The sequence below is a fragment of the Galeopterus variegatus genome, unplaced genomic scaffold (assembly GCF_000696425.1).
Source record: "Galeopterus variegatus unplaced genomic scaffold, G_variegatus-3.0.2 Scaffold1545, whole genome shotgun sequence".
Classification (NCBI taxonomy): domain Eukaryota; kingdom Metazoa; phylum Chordata; class Mammalia; order Dermoptera; family Cynocephalidae; genus Galeopterus; species Galeopterus variegatus.
The window spans coordinates 223,710-247,048 of NW_007727656.1; the positions used below are offsets into that span (position 1 = coordinate 223,710).

Sequence of the window (23,339 nt, forward strand, 5' to 3'; positions counted from 1 at the left end):
ATACTGTAATCAACATTATATCCCCTACACATACTTCGTGCATTCTTGTTTTTAAATTTCTGTAGTTTTATCTGGTAGTAAGGCAGAATTTACCAACATCTCACGTACTCTTGTAAAACCAGAGTGAATCATTGTCACTTGCAGCCTCCATCTCCAAAACAGTGGTTTTTTGGGGAGAAGATGAGATGTACATGCATGAAGATTTGTGCCTGGAGGCATATATCCATCATAATAAACAGGAGCTTCATGTAGTTTGAGAAAGCTCCCCCAGTAATCTGGCTCTTTGTTTTATTCCCAACGTTGAAAATTACTGCACTAACCAGGAATTACCTTGCTTTCTTCATCTTCATACATACAGTATGTTTTTAACATACAATTATGCATGCATTCAGTTTTAAGTCTATTATTAATATATTTTCCTTTGTGTTACGATAGTACATTTTTTAGGTTATTTTCATTATATTCCAAAAATTGAACTCTCTTTTGGTTGTCTTTTTACATAGTGCCTGGTGTTCTGCACATAGAAGGCTTTCAATAACATGTTTCAGATATTAATGTGCACATCTATAAATAGATTTTTTAAAAGGTTATATAGCAAAATGCCATTAAATTTTTCTAATTGAAATGAAGATAAATCTCTATCAAAGCTGTGAATTTTTTAGTTTCTTTTTCTTGTCCTTCATCTAATAATAATGCTTGAGACTTTGGTATTAGCTCATTTTGCATTTCATGTTTAAGAGTTTGAATTTCAAATAGTGAGTTTGTTGAAGTAAAATCAGCGATCTGCTGATGACTTTACATGTGGAAGGGTATCATTACAAAAGCAAAGAAGAAAAAAGTGTCTCATGTCACATTTCCTGAAATTTTTAGCAAGTTGTACTGATACTGCTTTTGTACCATTAACTAATTGTGTGCAGTTGAGTCTGTTTCTTCACCTTAAAACTAGAAATAATTTTTGTTTGACTTCTTTTCTGTGGTGATTAAGTAAAATATGCAATATCAGCATTCCTAGCATGGTACTCTTCGAATAAAGTTTTTAAGAATTTGAATTTCTGTAGTCTTTTACTCCATATCAGTGGCCTAGATTAAATATTATTTAAGATGGCCATTGCCTTCAACACCATTTTGAAAAGTTATGCCAGACACATTCAGTGACAGAGAAATCCAGAACAGAGATCTTTTGGAGATCTACGCTACCACACAGTTCATCATCATTGTACAGGTTGCATTGTGACTTTAGACCAGAAGCTGAAATAGTTATTATTTTAATTAGTACTATGATGTTATTCAGTCTTGTGCTTTACCAGAAAAGTTTGAGCTTTTACCTGATCTTATCTAGTCTTGTGCTTTTACCTAATATTATTTTGTCTTGTGCTTTGCCTCAGAGCCATCCTCATGACCAAAGCACTTTATTTTGGACCAACAAAAATGTTAGGTCTGTACTTTCTGTGCCACATACTCTGTGAGTTTATAGAAATATAGGACTTAATATAGTGCCTACTGTTGGTAAAGCTTATAGTCTAGTGAGAGAGATGGACACATGAAGAGAGAGCTTTAGTTTGGTGTGTGAAAAGAACACTGATAGATACATTGGAGGAATGGCACTTAGCAATTGCTTGAGGATTCGTGCTTCCTGTAGCAGGAATCTGAGTCTTTAAAAGTAAGTGGAACTTTGCAAGTTGAAGGGTGGGAAACTTTAACTTATATTTCTTTATTGTTTTGTTTTTTTGGTTTCCAGTTTTTAGGGGGTTTTTTTGTTTTGTTGATGGTAAGGGGATCGCAACCCTTGGCACAGTGTTGTCTGCACCATGCTCAGCCAGTGAGTGCACTGGCCATCCCTATATAGGATCCAAACCCACGGCCTCGGCGCTACCAGCGCAGCACTCCTCCGAGTGAGCCACGGGGCCGGCCCTTTAGGGTTTTTTTTTAACTCGTAGAAGGTATCTATAGAATCAAGAAATATGAAGTTTTTAGATTATTTTATTAGTTTCCCTACATGAAATCTGTGTTAGATCTGATAATGATACTTAGATTCAGTTCTCAACATGGACAAGAGTAAAGATTAACTGGTGTTATTTTTTAAAATTTAGATAATCAAAAAATATTGATGGATGGAAGACATAGTTATTGAATATTGAATGTACTCTACCGAAGTTCCTACACAGGAGCAGTGTTTACTGTCAGGTCTGGTTTATGCTCTACTTATACTGAGATAATTAAGATAGTCAGTGGAACAATTTATAATACCTTACAATTTAAAATAACTTCAATATCCATTCTTTCAACAGGCATTTATTGAACACTTACCAAATGCCATGTACTTTTCTAGGCACTTAAGATATACCTGAGGGAGAAAAAAGATTTTTGATATTTTGTAATTTATTTTTTTTGTGTGGGATTAGAGTAGACAACATAAGTTAATTACATAACATGTTACTAGATGATATGCTATGGAAAAAATAGAACAGAATAGGAAGGTTTAGGAGTGATGATGTGAAGTAGATTGTTGGATATGTAAGTCTGGACTTCAGAGATCTGGGCTAGAGATAGGGATTTTGAGGTGTTCACATATACATGATATTTAAAGTCATGAGACTGGATGAAATCACTAAGGTGGTATTAGATAATAGTGAAGAGGAGAGTAATAAGGGCAGAGCCTTCTTAAGTTAGAGAAGAGAAAAAACTAACAAAGAAGACTAAGAACAAATAACAAAGAATATGGGTCCTGTAAGCCAAACAAAGTAAGGAGGAAGGAGGAATTAGCTGGTCAAAAGTTGAGGATAGGCCATGAAGGGAAAGAGTTAGATGCTGCTGATATGTTGAGTAAGAGGATTACTGACACCTGTTCATTATTTAGCAATGTGGACATTGTTGTTGATTTGCAAGAATGGGATTGGAGTAATTGGGACAAAAGCCAATGAAGTGGGTTTAAGAGAAAATAGAGAGCATTTGGAGATAACAAGTATTGACAAATGTTATAATTAGGATGACCATATGACAAAATTTCCCTGGGACTGTCCCAGTAATTATCATATGTCACATCATATTAATTAATAGTGCTACATTTCATTCTCTTATGGGTCCTGGTTTGAGCAATAGATTATATGGTCAACATGGTTATGATTCATTGCTGTCATTATTCTTTTTGACACTCAAATTTGGCCAGTGGTATCTCCTTTAAGCCAGCTTTTTTTGTGACTTTTTTGAGACCCCATTTTGAACCCTATCAATCCTTCCTTTTCTGGCATAAGAAATTATTGCAGGGCTTTTACTTTTCCTGCCTTGTATCTGTAATCAGCTGTTCCCTTAAAAAGCTCTGCTTCCTTTGGGTGATGTTTAGAAACCAGTACTTGAAATATGGATAGATTTTGATTGGATTTGAAATATGGATAGAGTAAGAAGGATAGATGGCCAGTTAGAGGAAGGCATTCTTTTTATTTTTTTATTTTTATTTTTTTTTTTGTCTTTTTTCGAGACTGGCCGCACCGCGCTCAGCCAGTGAGCGGTGACCGGCCATCCCCATATAGGATCCAAACCCGCGGCGGGAGCGCCGCTGCGCCACGGGCTCGGCCCAGAGGAAGGCATTCTAAAGACAAATAAAAAAGCAAACAGTTTGCCAAAGATGTTGAGGTGAAGAATAGGAAAGTTATTCTGGAGGTTCTACATAAAAGTGAATGGATGGAGTATAGTACTCCTAGAAGAAGTATATTATAATATTAGAGCAGAAAGATAACATTGAGACCAGGTAATGAAAGGATTTGAATGTCAGACTAAAGGTCTTTTACTTCATTCTGTTATTCAGCACACTGACGTAATGGGCATTGGAGTTAGTGATTCTGGAGGCAGGAAAACCACTTAGGCTGTTATAATTCACACAATTCATAATGAAGTCTTGAATCTAGAGGAAGAATAATGGTAATCCAAAGGAGGGAACAAATTCAACGGACAGTACAGAAGAGAAAGCAGAAAGGAAGCATAATAAAGATGTTCACAGAGTGTCAGATGACTGTGAGCTGTCTAACAGGATGAGGATGCCATTGATTACAATAGAAAATACAGGAATAGGTGCAGAAGGAAGACAGTAATAATTTATTTGGAAAAATCCCTTGGCAATATGATGATGGAATATAACTTTATTGAAGTTTCATTTGATAGAAGTGTACGTTGTATGTGTCCAGGAATTTATCCATTTTTTCTAGATTTTTCAGGTTTTTTTGACATATAGTTCGTAATAGTCCCTTATGATCCTTTGTATTTCTGTGACATCAGTTGTAATGTCTTCTTTTTCATTTCTGATTTTATTTATTTGAGTCCTCTCTCTTTTGTCCTTAGTTACTCTAGCTAAGGATTTACCTATTTTATTTATCTTTTCAACAAACCAACTCTTTGTTTCATTGATCTTTTGTGTTTCTTTTTAAATCTCTAATTCATTTATTTCTGTTCTGTTCTTTGTTATATTTCTACTAGTAGTTTTTGATTGGGTTTGTTTTGTTTTCTTGTTTCTTGAGGTTGTAACATTAGGTTGTTGATTTGAAGTCTTTCTTCATCTTTGATGTAGGCGTTTATTGGTATAATTTGTATAAGCTTCCCTTTTAGAACTGCTTTTGCTGTATCCCATAAGTTCTGGTATGTTGTATTTTCATTTTCACTTGTCTCCAGGAATTTCTTTTTAATTTCTTTTTTACGCATTTATTGTTTAGGAGCATGTTATTTAATTTCCATGTTTTTGTACAGTTTCCAGTGTTCCTTCTGTTACTGATTTCTAGTTTTATTCTATTGTGGTTGGAAAAGATATGTGTACTTAAGAAGATGATGCAATTTGGATTATTAGAATGTAATATTTTAAATAAATTCATAACACACTTCTGTATTATTAAATATTTTGTTAGGATCTTTTCTTTTTCCTCCATATTTCAAACTTTCTTGAACTAGCAGTGGTGTGTCAGAGTCTCCTCTTGGTAATGTTTCTATTTCTCCTTTATTTCCTGTAATTTCTGCTTTATATAAGTTTTGATACATAGGTAGTCATACATGTTACCTTCTTTGTCTATTTTAATTTTTTGTTTGCCTGAATTCTTTGTCTGACACACGATCTCAACACCTGCCTTCTGATTATTCCTATTTGCCTGGTATATCTTTGCTCATTCCTTTATTCTTAGCCTTTTTAAAAAAAAAAAAAAAACTTCAGTCTTTGAGTGTCTGTATTATATGCAGCACAGAGTTAGGCTTTGTTTTGTAATCCAATTTGAAAATTTTTCTTGTAATAGACACATGATGTTTGCTTTGTCAATTTTGTTATATTTTTATATTCTAATTACCACATGTTCTATGTTGTATTTACTGTTTATTTCTCCACTTGATGTGTCTTCTTCGTGGTATTTAAAAAAAAATTATTGTTATTTAGAAAGGTTTGTATTTTTGTTCCATGGTTATTTTATTTATGTCTCTTAGAGTACCCTTACTTTCCCATTTTCTTATGTAATCTTTTATTTTCTAGTCTGTCCATTTTAAGTGGTGTCCTTTGACCTCTCCTGTTTGCCTAACACAGACAATAATGATCTTATTCTACTTTCCCCGCTTCCTGTATTTTTTCAATTGCAGTTTTTTCCTACTTCATCAAAACATGTAAAGTTTACGTACTATACTTTCTCCTATACCCCACACTTATTTTAGTCCTAGATCTACAAATATATACTCTCAGTTCTTTTCTCAACGTCCTGTCTTACTGCCTGAAGCTCTTCCTCTAGAAGATTCCTCTGGAGAGGCACATGTGTACAATATTCCCTGCATTCTTGCAGATTCAAATTTCTTTTATATGTAAAGATTTGATATTTGAAGAGCTGCTTGACTAGATATAAAATCCTCTAGTTATTGTTGCTTGTATTGAGTTCCTAATAATACTGTTTTGTACTTGGTTTGTATGTTGTTCTTATAAGAAGATTATTTTTTAAAGTCATTTTGCTGTGGGTTTTTAGTATGTGATAATTTCTTACTGTGGTAAGACTTACTCTTTCTAAGAGTTAAGATTTTACTGAATATCAAGTTTCTTAAAGCAAGAATGGGAAGGAATTAACTCATAATAATAATAATAATGACAATTTAAAATTAGACTCATAACTAAAATTTGTTTTATTCTTTTACAGGAATTGAAACCTGATATAGTAACTAAATCTGCTCTTGGGGATGATATCAACTTTGAAAAAATTTGCAAAAAGGTATATTTGCAATGAATTGTATTTGTCTTATGAAAACTTCGTTATTTATAATGTCTATTTTTTCTTGTCACTTTTTCTCTTGAAAAAACTTGTCAAGAAGCCAGTTGCTATTAGTATATAATGATTTTTTTCTCACTGAGCCCCAATATTCCCACCAAAAAATATCTTTACATTAATGTATGCATTTTGTTTTACGGTAATGTCACAGCTCCAAGGTCCTTCAAAGTGTGTTGAACTTAATATGGCATTTCGTGTCTTATATAACAATTAGTCTATTAATCTTACTGGTTAGAAGTAGGAGCCTTTATTGCTCCTCCTATGTAACTGAAATTTTGTATTTTTTGACAAACATCTCCCCAACCCTACCACCATGCCCTAGCACGTTGTAACCACCATTTTCTACTTTCTACTTCTATGACTTCTATGAGTTCAACTTTTTTAGATTCCACATATAGGTGAGATCATATGGTATTTGTCTTTCTGTGCCTGGCTTATTTTACTTAACGTAATGTCATCCAGGTTCATTCATGTTATGACAAATGACAGAATTTCCTTCCATTTTATGGCTGGAGAGTATTCCATTGTGTGTGAGTATGTGTGTATACCACATTTTCTTTATCCATTGATAAAATATCTGTTGATGGACATTTAGTTTGATTCCATATCTTGGCTATTGTGAATATTACTACAGTGAACATAGACTACAGATACCCCTCCAGTGTACTTATTTCATTTGCCCTGGATGTATACTTAGTAGTAGGATTAATGGATCATTTGGTACTTCTATTTTTAATTTTCTTAAGAACCTCTAAACTGTTTTCCATAATGGCTGCACTAATTTACATTTCTATCAACAATGTGCAAGGGTTCACTTTTCTTCATATCTTCTCAAACATTTGTTATCTTTAATCTTTTTAATAATAGCCATTCTGACAGTTGTGAAGTAATATCTCATTGTGGTTTTAATTTGCATTTCCCTGATGATTAGTAATGTTTACTATTTTTTCATACCTTTGTTGCCATTTGTATGTCTTCTTTTGAGAAATGTCTGTTAAGGTTCTTTGCTCACTTTTTAATTAGATTATTTGTTTTCTTACTATTGAGTTGTTTGAGTTCCTTTTATGCTATTGATATTAGCCATTAGCAGATGTATGGTTTGCAAATATTTCCTCTTATTCTATTCCATAGGTTGTCTCTTCACTCTGTTGATTGTTTCCTTTGCTATGTAGAAGCTTTTTAGTTTGATATAATTCCATTTGTCTTTTTATGCTATTGTTGGGGTTGTACCCAGAAAAATCATTACCCAGACTAATTTCTGGGAACTTTTTCCCTGTGTATTCATCAAACAGTTTCACAGTTTTAGGTCTTGCATTTTGGTCTTTAATCCAATTGAGTTGAATTTTGTGTGGAGTGTGATATAAGGGCCTAATTTCGTTCTTCTTCATGTGGATATCTAGTTGTCCCAACACCATTTATTAAAGAGACTGTCCTATTCCTGTTCTGTATTCTTGGCACCTTTGTTAAAAATCAGTTGACCATAAAATATGTGGATTTATTTCTGGGCTCCTTATTCTGTTCCATTGGTCTATATATCTGTTGGGGGTTTTCTTTTGTTCAGTTATTTTTTGTGTTTTTTGCCAGTACTGTGTTGTTCTGGTTACTATAGCTTTGTATTATATTTTGAAGTCAGGTAGTATAATACCTTTAGCTATATATGTTTTGCTCAAGATTGCTTTGGCTCTACAGGGTCTTCTGCGTTTCCATATGAATTTTAGGATTCTTTTTTCTTTTTCTGTGAAAAATATCATTAGAATTTTGGTAGAGATTACATTGAATCTGTAGATCACATTGATTAGTATGGACATTTTAACAATATTAATTCTTCAAACCCATGAACCTGGGATTTTTTAAAATTTGGGTTACCTTTACTTTCATGCTTTCATAGTTTATAGTTTTAGTTTAGTTTATAGTTATGGTTTTTATATTTGTACTTTATAATTTTATAGTTTTCAGTGCACAGTCTTTCACCTTCTTGGTTAAATTTGTTCCTATGTGTTTTATTACTTTTGTAGCTGTCCTAAATGAGATTGTTTTCTTGATTTCCTTTTCAAATAGTTCATGGTTAGTGTATAGAAACACGACTGATTTCTATATGTTGATTGTATATATGAAGCTTTACTGAATTTATTTATTAGTCCTAGCATTTTTTTGGTGGAGTCAGTAGGATTTTCTATATATGCCTATGTTATATGCAAACATGGCAATATCACCTCTTCCCTTTCAGTTTGTTGGATGTCTCTTTTTTCTCTTTCTTGCCTGATTGCTCTGACTAGGACTGTATTGGATAGAAGTGTCAAGAATGGGCCTCCTTGTCTTGTTCCAGATCCTAGAGGAAAAGCTTCGAACTTTTTACCATTGACTGTGATGTTAACTCTGTGCTTTTTATGTAGAGCCTTTATTGTAATGAGGTATATTCCTCTGTACCTAATTTGTTGAGTGTTTTTTAATCATGAAAGGATGTTGAATTTTGTCAAATGCTTTTTCTGCATCTATTGAGGTAATACGGTTTTTATCCTACATTCTGTTAATGTGGTATATCACATTTATAAATTTGCTTATGTTGAACCATCCTTGTATTTCTGGGGTATGTAACTCTTGATCGAGGTGAATGATCTTTTTAATGTACTGTTGAATTTAGTTTGCCAATATTTTGTTGAGGATTTTTGCATTTATTTTTGTCAGGGATATTGTCCTGACTTTTTTTTTTTTTTTTTTTTTTTTTTTTTTTTTTTTTTTTTTTTTTTTTTTTTTTTTTTTTTTTTTTTTTTTTTTTTTTTTTTTTTTTTTTTTTTTTTTTTTTTTTTTTTTTTTTTTTTTTTTTTTTTTTTTTTTTTTTTTTTTTTTTTTTTTTTTTTTCTTATACTGTCCTTGACTGGCTTTTCTATCAGGATGATAATGCTGTCCTTGTCAAATGAGTTTGGAGTTATTCTCTCTTTTTCGTTTTTTTGGAAGTTTGAGAAAGATTCATATTGGTTCTTTTTAAAATGTTTGGTAGAATTCAGCAGTGAAGCCATCATGTCATGGCTTTTCTTTAACAAGAGACTGTTTATTACTGATTTAATATCCTTACTCATTACTGATCTGTTTAGATTTTCTGTTACTTCATGATGAAGTCTTGGTAGGTTATACATGCCTAGGAATTTTTCCATTTCTTCTAGGTTATCCAATTTGTTGGCATACATTTATTTATAATAGTCTCTTATAATACTTGGTGTTTCTGTGGAATTAGTTGTAGTATCTCCTCTTTCACTTCTGATTTTATTTACTCAAATCTTCTCTCTTATTTTCTTCTCTCTTATTTTTGTCTGATCTATTCGTTACTGAAAGCAGGTGGTAAAGTCCCATATTATTACTGTATTTCAGTCTTATCTATGTTTATATTTATTAATATTTGCTTTTTATATCTATGTAGGTGCTCTGATGTTAGGTGCATATATTTTTTTAATTGTTATATCCTTTTGCTCAGTTGACCCTTTTATTATACCTCAGGTTGGGGGAGGAGTAACACAGGTGATATAAAAATGTCCTTTCTACCCTCTTCAGTATGTCTTTTCTTATTTCTGTGCTGCAACTCGGGTGCTGTAATCTCTCTCCTGGTTTTATTAGCTCCTGTAAAGGTATTTTTGTGGGTGGATAGTTGGTCAAATCAATGTTTCTGCACAGGGGATGAGTGCTGGAGAGTCCTATTCCACCATCTTACAGATGTCCATCCCTGTGATCATTTTTTATACATGTCTTTTAAGGCATTTACATCTTCCTTAACATTGTTTTAGTCCGTTTTGTGTTGCTATGACAGAAATACTTGAGACTGGGTATTTATGAGGAACAGAAGTTTATTTGGCTTATGATTCTGGGACAGCTGCATCTGGCACAGGCCTAAGGCTGCTTCTACTCATTGCGGAAAATGGCAGGCAGCCGGCAGGTGCTAGCAGATCACATGGCAAGAGGAAAGTAATAGAGAGAAGCAAGAGAGAGAGAGGAGGTCCCAGGGTCTATTAAACAACCAGCTCTCGTGGGAACTAATAGAGTGAGAACTCACTCATTAATCCCCCCTCCCCCAGGGAGAGCATTAATCCATTCATGAGGGATGGGCCCCCATGACCCAAACAGCTTTCAGCACTGCCACTCTAGGAATCAGATTTCCACATGAGTTTTGGAGGGGACAACACATCAAACTCCATCAAACATGTACCTAAAAGTGGAGTTGCTTGGTTATGGAATATGCGTATTTCTGGAACTTGGGGGGAAAAAAACATAATAACAAAAGTTGCTCTTTTCACTTAGGAAATTACATGAGATTTAGGAGCTGTGGCTAGGAACCAGTACAAAAACCAAATACACATTTCTTATTATATCACAATATCAAACATATGTTCAACTTGTAGATGCTACCACACAGTTTTCCAGAGTAGATAAACCAATTTATACTCTCACCTGCAGTGTATGAGAGTTCTAGTTTGAGTTGGTATTACTGGTCTTTTTCATTTTTGACATTCTAATAGATGTGTAATAATGCCTAGTTTTAGTTTGCATTTTCCCAATGACATGTCATCATTTTGTTTGTCCGTGTGCAGCCATGTGCATATCCTCTTTTGTGAAGTGCCTGTTTTTGTCTTTTCCCCAATCTTTAATTGTTTTCTTAATGATTTGTAAGAGTTTTTCATATATTCTTGGATAAGCTCTTTGTCAGGTTGGAAATAGCTACTTTCATTCTTTGGCTTCCTTTTACTCTCTTCCTAGTATATATTGATGAATAAGAGTTCCTTACTTTAATTAGCCTTTTTCATTATATTCAGTATATTTTCTCTCCCCTTTCCCCCCTTTTTCATATTTTCTACTACTTTTATTTGATGTTTTTACTGTATTTTATATTTATAGTCTGTTAAATCATTTTTTAAACCAGGAGGTAGAAAACACAAAGATGTAATATTTTAAGACTTACAGGAAGCATTCCATTCTTTCTTTAGGTGAATGAATGAATGAATAGATAGATGCAAGTGTAGTTCTTGGTAAGCCTTCTGAGTAGGTGGTCACAAATGATTAAGATGTCCATGCCTGTGTATGTTCTTCTTTTGCAGTATGTAGATGATCATAGTCTTGAAAGCATCGCCTTATCTATTCCTTATCCATTTACTATTCTTTCAAACAAGTGGGTGGAAGTGGTCCATGATCTGCAATAATGGCAATGGTAATTCTCATAATCTCTCAAGTGAGAGTATGCTGGGCCAAGTTTGTCTTTAGAACTTTTGCTTTCTGTATAACCTCAACCTTTTCCACTTTTCTTCTGCAGACTGCATGCCAATGTGGAACACCTCATCCTGGCCTCTTCAGCAGTTTTAAAATTCTTTCCTGGCACTCAACTCCATCCTCTCCCTCCATCCCCCTTCCCACTAACAGCACCACCAATACCAAATTATAATATCCATATTCCCTTAAAATAGTGATAAGTATTATAAAAGCTGTTTAGTTAAATTGTGTCATGTCACTACTGAAAATTTGTGTTGTTTTTTATTACTTTCTACCCTGTTGATTTTCTCCAGGATTCATCTCTTCCTGTCATATTATTGACTACCTAAGGCTTTTCAGTATTAAAAGGGCAGATTTATTTTTCCTGCTTTTCTTATTGGAGAGAGGTTCATCTTGCCGTTTTCTTGCCTAGAATTTATTGTAAGTGCATTGAGTTCAGCTTCATTTCTCATTTTTTTGTTCTCTTTCGTTTTTATGTGGTTGTTTTTTCTTAGTTCACTATAGGACATACACATTCTATGTTGTGGGACCAGTAAATTTAGAGATTGATCCATTCCTGGAAATAGGACCCAAGGAAGGTTGTAATTGGGATTTAGTATCAGTTTTAGCAGAAGATAAGAGGCACCATTCCCTAAAAGTAGATCTGATGGCTTAGGGGAAATAGAGCATTGATGGGGTCCTCCTTTTGTTCAAGCAGAAAAGAAATAATAGTAGCTACAGATACCCCTACCACAAAGCTATTACTTTCTCTAGTTGGTTGAGAAATGGTTAGCTTGAATGATTTAAGTTTATGTTAAAAATTTAAATGACTGGCTATTCCATTTATGCTTCATTGCCTTTCCTCACAATAATGTTCACATGTAATGTTTTATTTGTATGTGTATCAAATCAAATTTGCCATATGCCTTATTTAATTTCCACCCAAAACTGTATTCATTTATGCCCATTTTTCAGTGTTTCTTCTAACATAGGAACGTTCAATCGACAGAATATAGGAGAGCTTTCCTGTGGAAAAAACTTCATTTATCTATTTTCAGTTGAGTTTATATATGATAATATAATTGACACTTGAAAATGTTTCTTATAACTTTCTAAATACCCACGTTTAGTTTGCCACAGTTTTTCTGATGGGCTGTTTTCTATTATTTCACTAAGAGTTTTTAATAAATACAAATATTAATGTGTTGATTTATATCTTTAGATAAAGAATTAAAATTAAGTCCAGTTAATATTAAAAGTACTGCTACTAGCATTCTACCACTTTCAATTTATTTAGAGTCAGTTTGTTTTAGGCAACATTTCTAAAGATCAACATTACATATAAAAAATCTTTTTAATTTTTAGATTGTTGTTTACATTCAGAGGTATATCCTCAAAATTCTTTTTAAAAACTTAAACACCACATGCTTTTGTGTTCACAGTAAATACTCATATGCCAAAATAAAATTTTTCCATTAAAAGATGAGATTATTTTCCCTTTTTTATTTAATTTATTTGAAGTGGAAGAAGCTGGAGGTGTGTGAAAACCACAGTGTCCTGAGAATTTTCCATGGCAAACATTGTGTCACATTTAAAAAAGGAAAGCTGTGGTTGCCTTCATTCCTCCCAACATTGTGAAGACTTTTTCATGCAGGTGTAAAAACTGTTTATAAAAACTGCTTAGCAGCCTTTTAAGCTTCAAAATAAATTCATTTAAATTTAAGATGTATCACTGTATTTGTATTCCTTCTAGAAATCCTCATAACACTTTCTATCTCTCCTATGAAGTTTTTTACATTCTGCTTTGGATTAGTTATTTGTGCATTTTTTTTAGTCTTTTAAAATTTAGAGCAACATCGTGAGCCTCAAATGATGGTCTTTATGTCTTCATGTGTAAGATGATGCCTTCACATGTTAAGAGGGCTCTGTAGAATATAAAGAGGCAGAAGTAGGTGAGAAAGGAAGATGGGAAGGAGAAACATAAAGAGGGAAAAAGGAATTGAAGTCTCTCATGGCAAGGGCTGCCCTACTCATTCTTGTGGGTTCCTACACTTAACCCAGTGTGGCAAGCAAGATGCAGACATTATATCAATGCAGCAGAGACCCAAAACACGCTGCAGCAAAGGAATAAACCTGAGCTCACATGCTTGCCAAACCTCTTTTTTTAATGTTTACATTTCATTTCTTTCCGAAAAGTTTTGAGGGGGCTTTACACAATTTATAGTGTAAGAAACATCTGGAGTTGGGTCACAAAATGAGAGAAAGTTATCTCGCATAGTCTAGAAGAAAACTCGTTGAGAATACTAGACTGAATTCAGAAACCTGGTTTTGAGTTTTAACTTACTCCTAACTGGCTAGGCAATCTTGAAAGCAAGTCTACACTATTACTGTAATTAATTGTTAATATCTTTGATCTGTTTCTCCTTTAGTTCTTGTCAGTATTTGAATTTTAAAAGTTAAATGAAGGATTTTCTGAGAGTAAAATTCTTAAGAATAAAATTAAATATAGGATTAAAATAAAAATACTCATGAATAAAATTACAGGCTTAAAATGTTAAATGTGACTTTTTTAAGAAGAATAAAATTTTATTTAAATAACTGCTCTAATTTATAAAGCTGATATTTCTAACTAAGACTTTCTTTAAAACAAACATTTTAAGAAGTACATGTGTAACATTGTTTATTGGCCTTCTAAGAGTGGAAAATTTAAGTTAGTATTTATGAAGCATATAATTAATGTGTATGTCAATAACAGTTTTTCCATTTACACTGTTTTTTCCCCATTAGAATATTTTTTCTATTCCCCAAATTATAAGCAACAGAAACTTGCAAATCAGTACCAGGACATCAAGAACAAATATGAATTAATTTAAAATAGCTACCAACTAAATATAAAGAATTTTGAAAGGCTAGATGTATCTTAAAGATGCTCATAGAAAGATGGAATTAAAAGATAAAAATAAAAAATATTAATTTTGTTTCCCAAAATAAACTCTATCAAATTCCGTACACTTGTAAGCTATGATATCAGCCATTTAGTTTATCCCTAAAGGACTAAAAGGTCCTAGGAATTTAACCATGTCATGCAGTCTTTGTTACATTAACTGAAGAAAAATGGTTACCCTTTAAAGATTTTTTTAAGATTAAGAAACAAAAAGAAGTCAGAAAGAGCCACCTCAGGATTGTAAGGTGGATGCCTAATGATTTCCCATCAAAACTCACAAAATTGCCCTTGTTTGATGAGAAGAATGAACAGGAGCATTGTAGTAATAGAGAAGGACTCTGGTAAAGCTCTGCCAGGTGTTTTTCTGCTCAAGCTTTGACTTTTTCAAAATGCTTTTCTTAATAAGCAGATGTTATCATTTTGTGGCCCTTCAGAAAGTCCATAAGCAAAATGTCTTGAGCATACCAAAAAACTGTTGCCATGACCTTTGCTTTTAACCAGTCTGCTTTTGTTTTGACTGGACCACTTTCACCTCTTGGTAGCCATTGGTTTGACTGTGCTTTGTCTTCAGGATCATACTGGTAAAGTCATGTTTCATATCCTGTTCTAGGAAGAAATATTTCAGGATCTTGAACCTGCTTGTTTAAAATTTCCATTGAAAGCTCTGCTCTTGTCTGCAGCTGATCGGTGCACAACAGTTTCGGCACCCATCAAGCAGAAAGCTTGCTCAACTGTATTGTCAATTAGAATTATTGTGTAAGCTGAACCAATTGAGATGTCTGTGGTGCTGGCTATTGTTTCTGCTGTTAATCACTGGTCCTTTTCAATTAAGGCACAAACAAGATTATTAATTTTTTCCATGCAAATTGATGTGGATGGTTATTGCTGAGGGCTTCATCTTCAACATTGTCTCATCACTTCTTAAAATGAGTCCCTTTGTAAACTGCTGATTTCTTTGGGTCATTGTCCCCAGAAACTTCCCATAAAGCATCAGTTATTTCACTGTTCTTCCACCCAAGCTTGACAATAAATTTGCTGTTTGTTCTTCCTTTAATTTTAGCAGTATTCATGTTGCTTTGATAGAGGCGCCTTTCAAACTGATGTCTTATCCTTAGGGTCTCAAACTAGATCCTGTTTAGACATGTCATAACTAGTTAGTATGAGTTTATTTTGATTCAAAAAAAATTTTGCAATCCATGCGTAGTTTTTTCATAATATGCACTTTCTATGAACTTTTTGAAGACCCTTCGTGTACTCTACAGTGCATTCTGATGTTTATAAATGCCTTGATTAAATAATTTTCAATTCAATGAAAGCCTCAGTAATTGTCTTTATTATAATTTATTATAGTGTTAGAGTAATATTATTATAATTAGCACTTGAGCATGACTTGTGCCTTTTCCTTCTAGGCTAATAATTTGGCTACACTTTTAGGAAGTGATTGAGAACTCACTTGTGAACTCACCCCCTGCAAAGATTCCTGCTTAGCTAAGAGAAGAGGCTTAATTTCTAGGATTCTCTGAATTTGAACTGATGTTGCCTTGTCACTAGTTTCATGACTTCAGGCAGGTTATTTACCATCTCTGGCTCTTGTTTTTTCTCATTTCCATAGTAAGGAGCTCTTTCAGTTCAAGCATTCTGGCAATGCATTTTAGTCCCCCTTCAAAGTCATTATTGCATCAGATAAAAATGACACAGCTCATATTCTCAGTGTTTAGATTTATTTTGCCCTAAGAATTAAATGTTTCATGCACCGTCTCCCCTCAGCAAGATTTTTATACCATATCTGTATTGTACTTTATTATTTTTTGGAATTTTAAGTATTCTTAACTCTGACATTTTTCATGTTTTAATGTAACAGCAGTAGTTCTTTCTCTAAGATGTTTGGCCATATTGTTAGGAAATCAACTTTATCAAAATTTCCAACTTATAAAAATTAGAACAGTAAGTACATTTTCAAATGTATATGCACAAATACCAAATTACGGTACAAAGTACATACATAACATACCTACAAGCCAGTATTTTTGTTAAATAAATTCCTAGCTAAATGAATAAGAACTTGAGAAGCTATTTATTTTCAACCCATTGTTCTTAAACAGAATTGTATTCCTACATATGAGGCATTATTTATCTTAGCCACTATTGAGGATGTGGATACTGTCCCATAGTATAAAGTGGATTTTTCATTTATAGCTATTCAAACTTGCCCAGAGGCCGAAAATGTGTTCTTGGTGTGGAGTGATTATAGGAGTGAAATGCCCACATTTCATCCTTTTCCTGAATAACCCACCTTATTAGCTGCTGAACTAAGAAGCATAAAGCATCAGAATATGTTTTGTCTTCCTTAAAAATAACTACCCTTAGCAACACAATACTTACTAATAGAATAAAATGTATGGGGGGGCGTGTATTCATAGTCTAAAACTCAGAAGCCATAAAGGTTATACTCGATGAAAATTTTAAGTTTCTTACCCAAATTTTCTAAATATATGTAAAGAATGTGATCAACAAGCTAGCAGAAAAAAATAGGCAACAGATATTCACAGAAAAGTACATAACAATAGCTTACTAAAATAATAAAAATCAACTCACAGTAAAGTGAATTTAAAAATAAGATTATAATGACTTTGTTTTCAACTCAGGATTATAAAGATCAAAAATATAAGATGCTGCATGGGAAAAAGGCATAGAGAAACATACTTTCATATATTGCTAATGGAAATGTAATTTGGTAGATCTCACTTATATATGGAATATAAAAAAGTCGAACTCCTGGTTGTAGAAGTAGAGAGTAGAATGGTGGTTACCAGAGGCTTGGTTGGGGTGGGAGAGTGGGGCAGGGTAGCGGGGGAGAGGGGAGACATTGGTCAATCGATGGTTACAAAGTTACAGTTAGATAGGAAGAATCAGTGTTGGTGTTCTATAGCACAGCAAAATGACTACACTTAATAATACATATTTCAAAATAGCTAAAAGAGAGGATTTTAAATGTTCTCACCACAAAGAAATGATAAATATTTGAGGTGATGGATATGCTGATTGCTCTGATTTGATCATTCTACAGTGTATACATGTATCAGAATATCACGTTGTACTCCATAGATACAATTATTATTTGTCAGTTAAAAATAAAACTAAAAGTAATTATATCTTAGAGTTCTATACCAATATTTATATGTTTGCAAATATATATTATTTTTCATTTGCTGATAGCATTAACTGTTGTTTTTCTTTAAAATAAGAATTGCAAAGAGTTACAGAATCGAAAGTGTGTTATCCATAATTCTACATAACTACTCAATGCTATATACTTACATACGTTCTGGACTCAAGCTTTTATGTTCTTTTTTGAACTCACTCTTGCTATGTATGGCTGCTCAGCTCCGGTTTGACAACTACAAAGTGAGTGGCACCCTAGATTTATACAACACAATGCCAATTTTCAAATCAAGTCCACTTCTTCTTAACCTTGTATTCTCCCCAGAAAAGTCCACCACAAAGGTTGCAACATAAAAAAAGTTACAGGGAAAAACTTATATAACAGTAGGGCCATGCTTCCTTGGAAATCTCTGGAGAAGAATTATTTTTTGCCTTTTCAGCTTCTTTTACCCCCTACGCCTTCCTTGGCTTGTGACAGGATAACTCCAATCTTTGCTTTAGCCTTAAGATGGTCTTTTTCCCGCTACGTGTCTTTGTGCCCCTGATCTAAATGTTCTTTTTTAAATAAGTACACCAGTCATATTTTATATAGGGCTCATTCTGATCCACTATGATCTCATCTTAATCTCATCTGCAAAGACTTTGTTTCCAAGTATGATCAAATTCTTAGTTTCCAGGTCAACACGGGTTTTGGAAGGACACGAGGTAATTAGATGGCAGGGGGGTCTGGCACAAGACTTGCACCAGGTATAATTTAATTAAGTTACTGTTTGAGTGACATTACCTAGATAAGTCCTCCAAACAGAATAAATTTCAGACTGCCATCATCTTGCTTTTATTTAGGTATTCATATGTTTTTATTATTGGGAAACTGGAGGTGGGGAAACTTACACTGGACTATTAACAATGGAGGGTAAATTTAGAATAAAAACATTTGATGCTGGTAGCTCTCCTTTCACACACTAGTGAAATTTATTCACTTGCTTTATTAATTTATTGAGGGCTGGCTAGTCAGCTCAGTTGGTTAGAGTGTAGCCTTTTACCCCAAGGTCACAGGTTTGGATCCCTGTACTGGCCAGCCACCAAAAAAAAATGTTTACTGAGTGCCTACTATTACCAGTCATTATTCTAGGCATTGAATCTACAGCAATAAGGTAAACAAAGTCTCTGCCTCATAGAATGAAAATGTCTGAACAGGCATGCAGTGCTAAGTGATGTGAAGTAAATAAAGAGTAATGAAAAGCATTGTGCTTGTTGAGATGACATTTGCGCAGAGACCTAAGTATAGTGAGAGGATCAGCCATGTACATATTTGAGAGTAGAGCATTCCAGGTAGAGAAGAGCTTGCAATGGAATGGCCTAAGTGTCAGAAAACAAAAAAGCTTGAAGAAGAACAGATATGGAAATAACATGATCTAATCACATTTTTAAACGTCACTGTGATTGCTATATGGAAAGTTGTGAGAGAAGAAGATACAAAGGAGAGTGACCAGGTATGAGTTTATTATATTAGTCCGGGTGAGAGGTATTGTTGACTTGGTTAAAGGTAATTAAAGTAGAAATAGTTAGAAGTGACTGGCTATGAATATAGTTTGCAGACGGAACTACATTTGTTGGGCGATTTATTATGAGATGTATGGGAAAGAGAAATATAGTGGAAGAATCCTTAGAGTTTTAGCCTGAGCAAGAAAGGAAATTACATGCAATAAGATGGGAAGGACTATAGGAGAAGCAGGTTTGAGAGGAAAATCAAAGAATTCTGTTTTGTTATTTCAAATAGATGTCACGTAGGTAGTTAGATATGAGTCGAGAGCTCAAGTTGCAGCTGGAGATAGAAATTTGTAAGTTGTCAGTCTGCATATGGTATTTAAAGGAATTAGCTTGTATAATGCATTTTCTGAATTTATAAGTACATTAAATTTATATATAATCTTTTCCCATTTAGTGATCATATATTTATAAAATGTAGGCTATAACCCAGGCGCACGGTATTAAGTCCTGAAAATACAGATGTATTGGTAGACATTCAAAATATAAATAGATAGCATTAAATAGTATCTAGGTCTCCATTAAATGGGACTTCAAATATTACAGTAGGAATAAATTGTATCACCCAGCTTTGCACTAATATATTGATTCTTTCATGTTAATTTTGTCTTCATAATTAAATTGTTTACACTCTTTGAACACAGAAGCTGTGTTACTTTTTTAAAAAATATCACACATGATGGCTAGCACAGTTCTGGAAATGTATTAAGTGTCCAAAGAATATTTATTAATTGGTTACATTATTATTTTAATTGTTCAAAGGCAGGAATATTTTTGTCAGCATTATAATTATCTTTTGCATGGATATACAGATAATTTATGCAATGAAAATTTAGCAAATTCTGTTTCCTAAGTCTAATTTTAAAAGACTCTGATAGATTTTATTTTATTCACTTCCAATAGTGCCAAGTTATTTTTATTCCCATAAATCTTTTTTTAATTTGTAGCCAGATTCTACTGCAACTGAAAGAGCAATTGCCAGACTAGCAGTACACCCTCTTCTGAAGAAAAAAATAGATGTACTAAAAGGTATGAGTCAAATGACTTTTAAGCCATCTACTTAATGCATTTGTGTATATGATTTTGGATAAATGTTCATTTATTTTAAGTATCTTTATGGTTCTTTTACTTCCTGAAGATCTTTTATGTTATAAATATAAATTTTTTTCAAATATTTAGAAATGTGAGAAAGTGCCTGAAAATATGGAAAGTGTCTGATATATGAAGAAAAAATAAATTTGTATTTTTTCCTAAATTCTAATATATTAATACAAATTACATGTAATCTAAAATATATATTTTTCTATATAACATATACATGATAAAGTTAAATACAGTTGTTTTTCTAAATATTGGTATAACATTATTTTTGGTTTTGCCAGTTGGTCATGTATTTTCATTTATGATGTGTACTATAAAATATATTTATAGAATTAAATGCTTTTGTCACAGATTAAGTAATATTTATTTTTATTTCCAAAAACACAATATTCAATGTATTAATACTACAGAAAATAAAGTTGCCATTTATTTATATGTATTCAGTGATTTTTTACTGTTCTTCATAATCCCAAAATGTGAAGAAAGGATAATTTTCTTTTCATTTTAGCAATTTGAAATACATCTGAGCATGTCTTTATAAGTTTAGTTTTTAAGAAGTCTAAAGATTTCTTCCTGGGCCGGCCCGTGGCTCACTCGGTAGAGTGCGGTGCTGATAACACCAAGGCCGCGGGTTCGGATCCTATATAGGGATGGCCGGGTCGCTCACTGGCTGAGCGTGGTGCTGACAACACCAGGCCAAGGGTTGAGATCCCCTTACCGGTCATCTTTAAAAAAAAAAAAAAAAAAGAGTTCTTCCTGAATTCAGACCCATTGTACATATTTAATGTAAATTCCAATTTTCTTCTTCAATGTTTCCAAGTAATTTAAGAAATGCTGTACTGAAACAGTGATGTTAATATGTTTCAATGCTAAAACAAGTCATGCACTGTTTTTCTTGAAGCTGCTGTCCAAGTCTTTAAAGACGCAAGACAAAATGTTGCTGAAGTTGAATCATCAAAGAATGCTTCAGAAGAAAATCATTCTAAGGACACTTTGTCTTCAAATGACGATACAAGTAAGTTACAGCATGAAGGAACTATTATCAGTGGCCAAAAAGTGAAAGAAGCCAAAATACTGGCAAAGAAACCGATAAATAATTCAAAGAACAAAGTAACCAAGATGGAACATGGGCCCAAAGCAGTAGACATTCCAAATTCTTCATTAAAGCCTTCAGAAAAGGATTCTGTGGGTCTCTCTTCACTCCAGAGAACTCCTGCTGACCCCAAAATTAAAACATTAAGTCAAATCCAAAAAAAGAAAGTGTCTAATAGTTCGCTTGGTGATGACAGTGATGGCGAAAAAGAATTACATGAAGAGGAAAAGGAGTATTTTGATGATAGCACAGAAGAAAGGTTTTACAAACAGTCTTCCATGTCTGAGGATAGTGATAGTGGTGACGACTTCTTCATTGGGAAAGTCAGAAGGACACGGAAGAAGGAAAGTAGTTGCCATTCTTCAGTTGGGGAACAAAGACCCCTCCAAAAAGTGATACCCAAAGAAGATACACATGAAACTCACTGGGATGTAAGAAGTGACAAAAACAAGCCAAGTACAGAAGCCAGGAAATTAGAATCAGTGTTTTTCCCCTCTTTATCTGGATCTAAAAGCTTGAGAAGGTAAGGATATTTTTTTTATTCTAAAATGAGTATTATTTCTTAATTTTTTTGAAAGATATGAAATATCTACACATCCTGACGGTGAGGGAGGAGACTGTCTCCTATACACAGTTCTAGTTTGTACAGCTTGTTCTATTTTTAGACATGGCCCTCTCCAACTTTATAGTGTGATCATATATACAAATATACATATGGCAGTGCCTCTTCAGAAAATGAGATGTTATCACCAAATAATATGCCTAGCTAATTTAAGATTTATTCCTTCAGTTATCAAAGTTTTTAAAGTTATCAAAGTTAGTTTTTGATAAAAAAAAAACTTTTGAAAATGTTTTAAAACAGAACTTTTTGAAAATAATATGGTGTTTTTTCTTGATGACCCAGGATCATTATTTTAAACATCAATCATTTTACTGTGTAATCTTGTTTCAGTATATAAGGCTGCTTGCCCTAACAATGAGTTTCTCTGGACTGTTTTATATTTGGTGATATCACTCCATCCCTGCTGTTAACCACCACTTTTCACAGCTCTTCCGTTATAAATCAATAAGTTTAATTTCATTTGTAATACTAATTTGATAGAGGATCTTTTCACATTTCAGAGTAAAGGTCATGGTTAGCTAATTTCTTTAGTAACAGTGGTGTTCTTCAGTAAACCAGTTTTCTCTATATTTATAGGTCAGGGATATTCTTTAATGGAATAGAAAAATGGGATGTAGAAATTTTCCAAAGAAGTTAGAGTATGGAAAAGACATAAAAATCTTTGAAGCCTTGAAAATAATTAAAATGTTTATATCTCCTAAACCTGCCTCAAAAGACTATATTTTTTCCTTGTTTCACTACTATTTCTTCCCCTCCAACAAAATGTAAATATTAATTTTTTTTATATGTGACTCATTCTCCCTGTGAGAAGACTTTTGAAATTCTTTATATAGATAGTCCCCAAGAACAGAAACAAGGTAAGCAAGATAGGGTATTTTTCAGTTATGAACAGAAATACTTGGCCAAGGGTGGTGAGAGGAAAAGTCCCTCACATCTGTAGTAATACTGGAGTCTAACAAACTTTTGGTGTAGCTAAAACCTGGGGTTTTCGTAATGATTTTATTGATTGCTGGTAGGATGAGGGGATATAATATAGTCCTTTGAATGAGTTGTATCATCAGTTTTATTATGTTATCTTCTTAAGATCAGAGGATTTATCTTTTAAAAATCATCATGGTATTTTTCTTCTTTTAGAGATTACAGAGAACAGGCTCCAAAAAGCAAAACCCTAGGTATGTATTTTTTTTTTCTATATCACCTTTTACGACCTAACCTAGGTGTGTATTCATGGCTGCCTGACCTCCATATGCAATTGAGCAATGCTTTGCCAAAGTGGAAGCATGAAAAGTTATGGTTGCCTGATATCCTGAATAAATTATGTACCCACAGAAATGGAAACGGAGCATCTTATAACTATCAATATAATTT

General features: G+C 33.3%; 1 protein-coding gene across 1 annotated transcript in view; it reads left to right on the plus strand.

Annotated features, from left to right (window-relative positions):
• The window catches only part of SRFBP1 (serum response factor binding protein 1), a 55,558-nt gene that overhangs the window by 28,325 nt on the left and 3,894 nt on the right, over positions 1-23,339 (plus strand). The window contains exons 4-7 of the mRNA XM_008577580.1: positions 6,144-6,215; positions 20,103-20,184; positions 21,158-21,872; positions 23,106-23,143. Coding sequence (XP_008575802.1) covers positions 6,144-6,215; positions 20,103-20,184; positions 21,158-21,872; positions 23,106-23,143 — 907 coding nt within the window. The remainder of the gene's footprint in view (positions 1-6,143; positions 6,216-20,102; positions 20,185-21,157; positions 21,873-23,105; positions 23,144-23,339) is intronic.